General features: G+C 43.0%; 1 protein-coding gene across 15 annotated transcripts in view; it reads right to left on the bottom strand.

The window, feature by feature from the left end:
• Window positions 1-316: 316 nt before the first annotated feature.
• Window positions 317-11,150, bottom strand: part of mycbp2 (MYC binding protein 2) — a 74,150-nt gene continuing 63,316 nt past the window's right edge. For 14 of the 15 annotated variants that reach the window (XM_015056717.1, XM_015056783.1, XM_015056757.1 and 11 more), the window contains 26 exons: window positions 10,832-11,079; window positions 10,561-10,728; window positions 9,975-10,132; window positions 9,689-9,888; window positions 9,453-9,602; window positions 9,215-9,375; window positions 8,946-9,102; window positions 8,640-8,864; window positions 7,940-8,005; window positions 7,471-7,710; window positions 7,284-7,373; window positions 7,114-7,194; window positions 6,764-7,030; window positions 5,222-5,505; window positions 5,029-5,125; window positions 4,389-4,508; window positions 4,198-4,299; window positions 3,982-4,110; window positions 3,485-3,617; window positions 3,234-3,337; window positions 2,637-2,825; window positions 2,446-2,553; window positions 2,089-2,298; window positions 1,892-1,999; window positions 1,603-1,768; window positions 317-1,035 (listed from right to left, as the gene is read on the bottom strand). In XM_015056717.1, coding sequence (XP_014912203.1) covers window positions 920-1,035; window positions 1,603-1,768; window positions 1,892-1,999; window positions 2,089-2,298; window positions 2,446-2,553; window positions 2,637-2,825; window positions 3,234-3,337; window positions 3,485-3,617; window positions 3,982-4,110; window positions 4,198-4,299; window positions 4,389-4,508; window positions 5,029-5,125; window positions 5,222-5,505; window positions 6,764-7,030; window positions 7,114-7,194; window positions 7,284-7,373; window positions 7,471-7,710; window positions 7,940-8,005; window positions 8,640-8,864; window positions 8,946-9,102; window positions 9,215-9,375; window positions 9,453-9,602; window positions 9,689-9,888; window positions 9,975-10,132; window positions 10,561-10,728; window positions 10,832-11,079 — 4,077 coding nt within the window. In that variant the 3' untranslated portion in view covers window positions 317-919. The remainder of the gene's footprint in view (window positions 1,036-1,602; window positions 1,769-1,891; window positions 2,000-2,088; window positions 2,299-2,445; window positions 2,554-2,636; window positions 2,826-3,233; window positions 3,338-3,484; window positions 3,618-3,981; window positions 4,111-4,197; window positions 4,300-4,388; window positions 4,509-5,028; window positions 5,126-5,221; window positions 5,506-6,763; window positions 7,031-7,113; window positions 7,195-7,283; window positions 7,374-7,470; window positions 7,711-7,939; window positions 8,006-8,639; window positions 8,865-8,945; window positions 9,103-9,214; window positions 9,376-9,452; window positions 9,603-9,688; window positions 9,889-9,974; window positions 10,133-10,560; window positions 10,729-10,831; window positions 11,080-11,150) is intronic. The other variant, XM_015056727.1, reaches the window with a different exon arrangement.

Genomic DNA, 11,150 nt, shown 5'->3' with positions numbered 1-11,150 from the left:
GGGGGGGGGGGGGGGGGGGGGGGGGGGGGGGCGGGCGGAGGGGGTTACGACTGTATAAAAATGTACAGTGGTTTTTATTTGACATACATTCCATAGATGAAACAGCTGCAAAATAGGAGGCACACCCAGTATTGCACTTCATTAAAAGTTCTGGCTCAAAACAAAACCCAGAATACCAAACAACTGAAGAGAGCAACTTCGGAATACAGCTACTTTGAATAGTTTCGCTATATACAAGATTAGATAAATCGTACACTATTTCCATCCCGAAAGCGATATTCTTAACAGTCTTAACAACCAACTCACCTTTTTGTCATCTGTCAGCTCATGATGCACTTGACAGAGGGGAATACTATACAAGATTACGAAAAAAATGTTTACATACAACAATATTTTAAATTTATAGTAAGGAAGCTGGAAATATGGCCCCTTCTTTTTTTCGTTTTTTTTTCCTTCCCCTCTTTTTAAACTCACGCTCATCCTCAGTTGCGTTTAAGCAAATTTATTTGATCTTCAATGTTACATCGTTACAGTTCAGTGATTGGGAGGTGTGCAATGTCTATAGAAGCCGAGGGATTACAACGGCTGCATGCAAACACGTCACAGGTTATTTTATTATTTTTTTTCCATTCTTCTTTTAAAAAAACAAAACCAAAAAAAAAACAAACAAAAAAAAAAAAGAACTGGATTTTTATTATTAAGCTTGCTCTGAATCCAAAGGAGCAACAGCTTGCGTTTGCAGCAGAACCTGGATCCTGATGTTGGTGAAGGAGCAGACCTGACAACTCGGCGTAGAACGGAAACCTGGTCTGCGGTCCAGAAGACTCAAAGCCAGAGCCGAGCTTCATCGCCGAGTCTCAGCAGCGGCGGCTATAAAAATCACAGTAGACCGACTGGTTTTCAGCGAGTCTCTTAAAGTTTAGAAGGTGTGGGCGTTCCTGCACACTCCACAGCCCAGAGCAAATTCTTCGCCCGTCGGAGGGTGGACCACATGCAGGGGGCACTCAGTGCCTTCCAGCTGCTTGCCTTTGGGCCCTGCAACACAGAGATGGCAATTAAACCTTTTAGCAATTTCTCTGGAGGCATCACAGTAAAAACAGCACTTAGGTATTTTATTATGTTATAACCACAAACATGAATGGATATTTTCCTCACAGCAAAACTCAAGCACTTCTCAAACATTTTCAAAGTAAGTTTTCAACACCACACTTTGGAGATAAAAATAAATAGACTAAAAATGTTCAGTTCATTATTACAATATATATTTGTGATCGTATTCTACGTTTTACAGCAGGGATAAAAAAGGTAAACTAAAACTAATTCTCCTTTCACAGAGAGCTTGAAAGTGGAAATGTTTTACGCTAAAGCACAAACGATTCATGGCGGGCAATTAAAAGTCTAACCAAAATGGCAGATCAGAAAAATCTAACAAACATTCACATTTGTTTGTGTAAATATAATACTTTTTAGGCAACCAAAAGAAAAACACATTCACCACTATTTAAAGGCTTCAACTGACACTATCGGCTAAAATAAGACTCCTGAAACTTTGAGGATAAGGTAACATCATATTATTGTTTTCGAGAGACACCATCCAGTCACCTGCAGGACAACGAGGGAGCTCCTCCTTGGGGACGCTGGTCATCCTCTGGAAGTCGTCGTGGCAGGCGTTACAGAAGTGTGTGGTTCCAAAGCAGAAGAAGACGGCCACGGAGCAGCAGTAGCGGCATTTATACTCCAGGAAATCTGTGCCGTGTTTGGAGCACATCTGATGAACGCACAAGGGAGAGAACATTAGGCGGATTTCTGGCAAAACGCAGAAATTTTGGAAACCATTTCGAGATCTTCCATCTAGCGTAGCTGGGATTCTTTACGGGCGTCATTCACTCACCTGGGCCCTGGAGACGTCCGAGCATGCTCCACAGATCAGTTCGCTGGGGTCGTAGTCATCACCTTGTCCTGCTTCTGCATCACAGCGAGCCTCTCCTCCAAAATACGCCTACAAGAAGGGACACTGTTGATTTTTTTCCCCTCAATCCATGTAAAACATTTGAGCCAAAAATTAGATCAACGGAAGCCATTTGTGACCTTTTTGCACTTGTAGCAGACGTAGTACGCATATCTGTTCATGGCGAAGCCTGCGGGGTCGTTGTGGAAGCGCGCTCCTGGCGTAGTTATCGCCTCGCTCTTGTGAAGCCCCTCGTACTCCAGTCTCATCAGAGCTTTTCTCCTCACGTCCTCATACAGCTCCTTAATGGGGTCGAGGAGGTCTTTGATCACAGAGTGATTGATTTTGTTCTGCAGAGGACAAAAAAGAAAAAAAGAAAAAAACACAGGATAAAACTTCATGAAATTCTTTTTAAATACACTACATAGAGTCTGAATATCGCCATGTCTAGAGATGGTAACATTTTTAGCAAGCTAATCTCAAATATTGCGTAATACCTTGCAAATTGGACACAGCATGAACCCAAACGTGATGCGTGGCCCGAGCCAGCGGTTTTCAAGAACCCGTCGAGTGCACTGAAGGTGAAACACGTGAGTGCAGTCCAGCTGGAAGCAGAACCGGCAGTTTAACGTTAAGGCGAGCTAATTTATAAACTTGAAATAAAAAAAGAAGCTAAACTCAAAGCCACCTGTACTGCAGGAGCTGCCGAGAGCGCCTCTGTAAAGCAGATCATGCACATGTCGTCTGCGTCCTGTTTCAGGCAGCCGGTGTTCTTATCGCAGCCATGCAGACACGGCAGGCAGGTCTCCTCGTTCTTGACGCCTCCACAGGGGTGACCGCAGGGATGAGTCTTACTGCAGGCCAGCTTTGCGTACTCCTGAGAGAGTCGACAGGCAAGGAGGTGGTGACGTTTATGAAGTACGATACACAAAAGTATTTAGTGGCTTTTGGATGTACCTGGATTAATAAATGTGTTAGAAATAGTTTATTGTGCAGAGGGAGACGCTCATCCTCCACCAACAGCACATTTGTAGAAACATTTTCTATAGGCTCCATTAAGCAAAACTATATTATGTAGTCAGTAAAATATATTGTTGATAATCTATAAATCTGTGTTTATTAAAAAATTATTAAAATTATTTTTCTCGCTAAAATATGCGGGGTTTGAACCATTATTGCTTTAAAGGGTCAAAGTACAACAATGTGTTGTTGTATATGGTATTAAAATAAACTATATGGATCGTTTGTTTGCAGTGGATGATTGAGCTCAGTGGATCCTCCACACCTGACAGTCTGGGTCTGAGCAGACGCTCCCCACTGCAGACAGTTCGGTTCCATTTCTTGTGCCACAGAACCTGCAGGCGTCTGAGCTGCTGGATGCTGGTTTACCTGCAAAAATATTAAACATGTGAGCGGAAAGAAGACGTAAGCCTGGGAAGGCAAAGACTGAGAAATTAAAGATATTTTTTATCTTATAATTTTATTGGATTTCTGACATGAGAATGTTAGCGATTCCCGTTGTCACGCCTAAGTTACCCGTGTGCTCTCTGAACTCCACCATGGCCTTCATCGTCTTTGAATCGGCGAGAGCCATGAGCCAGAAGAGCTTGGTCCTCCCACAACCTTCATGGAGGTCGACCTTTATGGCCTCCTCCTCCTCCTTAAACACCTGAAGAGCAGAAGAACACAAAGCTGAAACCAATGAACTAACAAAAATGGCCACCCAGATAGAAATCAGCTGGTAAGTGGAATTGAGTTAGAGAAATTAACCACATGTAAATACTATGGACCTGTACTTTGCCATCAGTGAGAAGTTTAAAATTACAGCTTAATTAATTAAATTATTACAGCAGAAGGATTTGATAAATCTGCTTTGAAAGTCGTTTTTATTTCTTATAAAGTTCTTAAAGAGAAATCTTAAGGGCCAAAACTGGAACCACAAGATTCGACCAGAGATCATAATTTGTGCTTCTTAACCTTACCTTAGCAGTGACAAAAACTTACTGATATTAAAGCAAACTTCGGACACAAACCTGTCTCTGGTGGGAGCGAGTGCGTCGGTGAAGATGGAGGAAGCGGTCGCAGTCGGTGCAGAGGTTGCCGCATATGTTACACAGGATGATAGCTGCCGTCTCGCCGTCATCGTGATTGTCACACATGGGCTGTGGGTGGGGAGAGAAGGGAATAAATTATTACCCTTCGATTTAGCCTCGCACGCTTCACTTTTCACACCCATTTATAAACCTCACCATCTGCTTCTGCTGTCCGTCTTTCCCCATCCAGCGACCAGAAGAGAGGCGGTCTACGTGATCCTGGTCAAGAACGCACAGCGACGCCAAGGCGAGCCACAGCTAAAGGAGGAGGAGATGAAATACTTACAGCGCCGTCGATAAGCGACATCTCTAATCACCGATTTGTGCTTCTGAATTGCTTCCTTTACCCTTGTTGTTGCTATGCAGCGAACAGGAGAGCGATGCTCCTCCTCCATTTTAGTCAACGCTATGATGGTCTCGGCAATTGCGTTCTTGGTCACTCTGGACCAGGCGTCCGACAGGTGGCCCTGCAAACAACGTGTTACTTTAATCTGTGTAGGTCTGCAACTAACTATTATTTTAGCAATCGGTTATCCTATTGATTAATTGAATACAAAATTGGCACAATCTGTAGATTTTTGACTTAGCCACTTAAAGCTTACTTTATACAAAATTAGAAAGATATTAAAATATGCAAATAAAATAATTCAGTTCCTTTTTTACATAAGAAAATAAACATTTTATTGCCTACAGTGCAATAGCATACCATTCATTTAGTGTACGCTTGATCGTTTGTAGCAAAGGATGCATCTGAAGCTAAAACGTACTTCTAACATGCGACAAGTCAAGCAGAAAGGACTGAGCCTATCGATTCAGTGTAGAGCTTATCTGTTTTCTATTTTTATGGATTAACCGACTGATAATTGGACAGCAAAAGGTGCTTCACAAAAGACTTTATTACGTAATTGAACCAAGTTAAGCTCAAGCTATGCTATGAAAGGACTTCTGGGTTGAAAATGTTAAATGTCAAAAAAGTTAAACACTCACCGCCGCCATATCTTTGACCAGCTTTATGATGATCTCAGCTATCTGCGGAGGCGTGGAGCCTTTCATCCACCAGTGGCTCTCACCTCTGCGAATGTAGCTGCGTACAAAAAAAAAAAAAGAGAACGAAAACGTAAAACAAACTGACGTCAACAAAAGCCCCGTCTCTGGAATCTTCCACAAAACTCCAGCTCACCTGGAGTTGAAGATCATCGGTAGAGTGACGGTCGTGACGCCCTTCCCCGCGACGGTGCCGCCCGTCCCGGCGATGGTGGTGCCTTTGGCTTTCAGCTGCACAGTGAGGGCCTTCGCGATGCAGCCCAGGAACATGTCAAGGATGCACAGCTTGTTCCAGTCGCCTTTCTCCGTGGAGTGGATAATGTCGCTGATGTCTGCCGGGGGAAGAGCCTTAACCCCGATGATGCTGGCGAGGCGGACCGGCGTCACCTCCGGCAGGACACGTCGAAGCAAAGATGTCACCTAAGACGACAACGGTCATGAGGCAAATGTTAATAAACTCTATTATACAGGTAATATTTTAATCCTATGAACAGTTTGTTTGATCCATCAACCATAAAGTCTTAAAATCTAGTGTCAGTTCCACAATATGGATGGGCGATAAATTGATTTTATACAGCTGTAAAACAAAGTTGAAATGAGATGAGAATGAAGTTGTAATATTGATTTTTTTTCTCATAAAAATCCGACACGGATTAAACGAGGAATGTTGAGCAATATTATGAAGTTTTACTTTGATATTAGTTTAACAGATAAAGAAATATTTTTTAACACATCAGCATAAAATTATTATTGGTAGCAGGACTTTGTGCAAATAACTGAATCTATTTTGAAGAAACGACCACAGATAGTGAGTCATGCTAGATCTCAATAACTCTAAAAGCTTTTTCTCATTAAAACGACTTCTAGCAAAATTGACTTTTTTCTGATAATGTGACTATATTCTCATTATTAAACAATTAGCAATAATTTTGTAGCTTGGCCCCAACACTCTGTTGTGCAAAGGGATGATTGATGTAAAAGTCTTTTTTTTTTAAATATTCTCTGTTATTTGTAATTTTTTTTTTTTTTTTTTTTAAAAAGAGGAAAAAATAAATAAATGTATTAAAATCAGATCTTGTGTGAAAACAAAGTGAGCTTTTTAAGCCATATCGTCCTACTGAGCATACATCTTTATTACAAGAGTTTGAACTAATCAATTTCTCAAGCATACAATGAGGAATTGGGCTAAGAGGGTTGGCATAGCAGACTTTTTTTAATTTTTTGCACAGGTCGATTGAAGTTTATAACATTTTATATACAAATTTTATTCTAATCTGAATGCACATATTTGTCCAGGCCTTATTTAGGACCATTTTATCGGGTCATTTCACCAATTTCACTTCTTCAAGCAAACCTTACAGGAACATTCTGTATCTAAATGTGTGGAATAAACAGAAGGGGGTATGTATAACTCAATGAATAAGAGACAGAATAACAGGTTAGAATGAGTGTTTGCCATGATTCAACCTTTATATTACTACCCAGCACACAGAGCTACACGCGTTTCAAACAAACACTTCTCCGTTATGTATGCTGCAGTTCCCCTCACCACCAGCTGGTGGAGACATTTCCATGAAGAAATCCCAATGAAGAAGCACATGCAGTTTTCAGGCAATATGTAAGCTACCTCGAAACACAAATTTGCATGTCGGACAGTGTGTTCACATTCACGCCCCACCTGTCTCTGCACCCTCGGAGAAGCGGTGTGCAGGAGAGAAAACAGGTCCTGCATGAGGGTGAGCTGTTGCGCCAGATACTGGCGGCCCACGTTGGAGCCGCTCAGAGCCAGAACCATGGAGAGGAGCTCGAAGCAGTAGGCGTCGGATGAGGCGTCGTCGTCGCTGGGCTGGGAGTTGGCGTTCTCCTTGCTGGAGATGGCGTGTTCCCACTCCTCCCTCACACGTGTGGCTTCCATGCGGATCGCCTGAACGATATGTGCGCACACCTGGAAGCAAAAGGCAGCGGTTACATTGGACTGTGGACGCTTTAAAGATCCGGTGGTTACTTTTGAATGGTTTTGACGTTTACTTGTTTCTGCAGGTTGGTTAGTTTGCTCCTGCTGAAGATTATTCCCACCATGTGCTCCTTAAGATCCGCATCAGATGGTACCTGTTTGCAGAAAGCAAAAAAAGATAAAAATAATCAGGAAGGAACGCATCAGTTGGGAGGAAGCTACACAGAACTGGATTTCTACAGACCTTATCCTCTCCTTCCGGAGACGAAAGCAGATTTTTCTCCTCCTGCTCTGGCGTCGGCTCTGCGTCTCCACAGATTAGTTTGCCAAAAACCTAAATGCAAACCAAAGAATTATACTCGCGGTTTCAGTTGAATGTATTATCTGCTGATATAACCGCATGACGGAGACAGCACACCAGATTGACAGACCTGCGAGGTGATGAGGCGGAAAACTCGGAGTGTCTCGGCTTCACAGTTTTTCTGCTGAGCCATGCTGGCTGAGATTTGTCCAAGGATCTTGATGCTCTCGCCCTCCTTCCAGCCAAGAACCTTCACCTGGCGAACCCTCAGGGTGTTTTCGGGGCCTTTTAACTCCACCTTGATCACATGATAATCGCCTCCAGGGAGTTCACTCGTCACCCAGCCCATGTGACGCGAGTCAAGGTCGACCTGTAATTTAAAAAAAAGAAAAGTTAAATACACTTTACAAGCATAATCAATTCATCTAGCCATTTTTCATTCCTTCTTGTCTTTTAAAAAAAGTCAACACAAATTGGAAGACAGCCAAAGCAACAAGTCAAAACTAACAAAAGGTTTATAGAGTGAATATGCCATTTATTTTATGCCCAAAATCGTTTTTAAATAATTTCTCACGTTACGTCACTGAAATGGCACGTACCTGCTTGATTCTGCAGAGATCCTCTATGGCTTTTCCACAGAGAAACGTTACTGACGTGACTTTGTTCTGTTTGCACAAAATACAAAATATAAATGCCCTGAAATCCATAATACAACATATTTTCAGTAACTTAATTCTCAATTATGCCAAGACATTAAGTGGAATATATTACAAGCCAAATTATTAACACTAAGCTAGTGTTATTTTACCAGTTGTTTTTTTTTAAAGCTCAATATAAACAGTAGCATAAAAAAAAACAGTGTACGCCCAGACTGAAGGCGTAGAAGTAGAGGATAAAGGATGCCAGAGAAATTGACTTGATGAACAAGTGATTTCCTAAAAAAAAAAAAAAAAAAACAAGGGATAGCTTGTCTGACTCCTCTTTTTAGTGGATTAAAAAATAAATTTAAAAATCAGCAAACTCCTTATTGTACTGAAGCTGCTGCTCGTTATTAAAAACATATGCTTGAAATTGAAACAACCATCTTTTTGTCTCTAAAACGAGAGAATCAAGCACGTGTTACTGGTTTTAAATAAAATTGTCTCAACTTGTACAGATCAACTCCAGCTGACTTTAAGAGTGGATCCCAAATTTTCCAATCACTGCCATATGTTGCAATTCCACAACGGATCTTATTTTTGAATCAAACACACCGGTGTCCTTTAAAACTCTACAGCCTGGTTTGGTGTTGCTCCTTACCCCGATGTCTCTGGAGTTGTCCACATGGACAGAAACTTTGGTGGCGTTTATGCCTTTCACGCAGCTGAACGTGATGCTTTTGGTCTTGTTCTTGTCCTCGTCTCCAGACTCCCAGAAGGTCTCCGTGGAGCCATCAGTCAGGCTGCCAATCATGGCGGGGCGGCTGGAAGTTTTAATGTCTACTACACTGGTTAGGTCCTTCAAGCAGGTTACCAGGCAGAGATCCTGTAAAAACACAAATTTTCTCCTGGTTTAACGCACAGCAGATGAGCAGTAATAAGAGCCAGAACTGGTCTGCGTTCTTGCCTGGCTCATAGCTTCATAACCCGATTGGACGCTGATGTTGAAGCTCTCCTCGCTGTCCCCGTCGTCCGACTTGGACAGGATGTTGTTGATGTGATGGAAAACGTTGCTTTGATGGAGGAACTGGTGGTCAGACTGCTTGAACTTGAGACTCCAGCACCTAAAGCGACGAGACACAAACAGCAAAGCTTAACGTTTGCCTGTCTGAAATCAGAAGACAATCTGGCAAGTTATTTCCATGACAGTGGCATTCCAGAAGCAGAGATTTTTACCTCAGTGCCATCTGCTGTAGTGCACTGCCACTAGGAAGTGACATCATGAGGTCAGAGATTGTCTGGAGAAGGCGGTGGAAAGTGTGGGGAAGCGGATGGGCTGCCTCCCCGGCGATCACTATGTCCGACAGAGGGTGTTCACAAACCCCGAGGTCTCTCTCCTATGTAACCGTGGAGATAATTCATGATTAGGAAAAGTGACACATAAAAAGATCACGTAACTGTAAGCCACTCTTGCCTGTTCTAAATTTTCCTTGTTCCCCTTATTCTCCTCATCTTCCTCATCCTCTGGCTCACATGGTGAGGGAGTGAGAGATGCTACAAAATGCCAGAGGATGTCGTGCAGAGAAGTCGTCTGGATCACGTTGCACAGCAGCCAGTTGAACGCCTGACGAGAACATAAAAAATTAAAAAATTGATCACAACGTCCGACATCGAAAAGCAAAATTTCGCAGCCACCCACAACATCCGTACCTCCATGGCAAACACCCTGCAGGCAGACTTTCTCAGAGCGTGCTTCATGGCCACCTCCAGGCCTTCAAGGTCATGGTGTTGGATAACGAAAGCCAGAACGGGCCACTGGAAATTCCTCTCCCCTTTATTAAGTGAGCCATGAGCCGAGATGAGGCGGGACAGCTCAGGAGACGGGTGGCGCAGCAGGGAGGAGCCCACTTCTATGTGGAAAACGGAGCGGTTTATGCAGAAATAATAATGCCACGACTCACTCCAAGCGACGCAAATCACTTTCGCATTGATCTACCTGCATCGCCGCTATGAACTCTCCGTCTGGGCACGGCTTTGACTCGGGCTGGAGAGGGCGAGTGTTGTTTGTCGTACTCTGATGCCACAACGGAGTAAGACCTCTGAAAAACGGTGCGCTTTGCAGTGTCACTGTCTGTGATCGGACTGGTTTCAAGGCTAAAAGGAAATCAAGACAAACGGAGCAAAACTCTGGGTTAGAATATCCCGAAAGAGAACAATTTAAGCTTGTTCTGTTCAGGCATGTTATTGGCTGAAGTGTAGACAGTATGGACGTCAAGAGATGTTTAACCAATTCAGTGCTGTGAAAAACTATTTATGCCCGCTGAACTTTTCCAATGTTACAACTACAAACTTCTGTGCATATAATATTGTGAAATTCTCACAATATTAAAGATTAATTGTGAGTCCATTGCAAATTTTCTGCAAAAACTGTTAAAAACATGGGGTTTTACGTGGCTGCTAACTCACCGCCTGCAGGTGGCAGTACTTCTTACTTCTATTACACTTTTACCTCAGCCTTACTGTAATAGTCTGATTGATATGGCGTGAATAAAAAGTCGTAAGGAGTTTTTTTTTTTTTTTACCTGGGGGGCATTGACTTCATATTACTTTCTGGTTCCTCAAACACATTGGGACAAGCGTCCGGTGTGACAGAAATGTATGGGGCAGGAACGGACGTCGACCGCAGATACCTCATCTCATCCTGGAAAAGGTTGTCATCTTGATAAGCTCCAAAGTTCTCAGTGTGTTGCCTGAAACAAAAGACAAAAAAACAAAACAAACCCCAAAAAGACATCATTGTAACCCTCATTTTCTGTTTTCGCCAGAAGAAAGTTGAAGTCGCCCTGTAACTACCTGGCTAGCGTTTGTAGATAGAGGCAGCCCATTTTATTGGGGAGTTCCTCTGACACGCCCTCCTTCAGGCTGGGGAGCAGCTGCGAGTGAAGGGGGCGGGGAGGATGATGGCAGAGCATGCTGGGCTCTGCTGCACTGCTGAGGGACAGCAGGAACAACGCGTTGGCTCGGATCACCTGGTGGGCCTCCATGGTGGGTAGAGCTCTAGGAGTCTTCACCTGCAGAGGCTTCTTCCTCGACTGTTTCACCTTTAAGATTATGTTGTCCGTATTAGGTTAGATTAAAAAAAAAAAATGTAATCATAGAAGCAGAAAGGAGA

The sequence above is a fragment of the Poecilia latipinna genome, unplaced genomic scaffold, assembly GCF_001443285.1.
Source record: "Poecilia latipinna isolate Pla-1442-1.1 unplaced genomic scaffold, P_latipinna-1.0 Scaffold60, whole genome shotgun sequence".
In the NCBI taxonomy this organism is placed as follows: Eukaryota; Metazoa; Chordata; class Actinopteri; order Cyprinodontiformes; family Poeciliidae; genus Poecilia; species Poecilia latipinna.
This window is presented reverse-complemented; position numbering and strand designations above follow the sequence as displayed.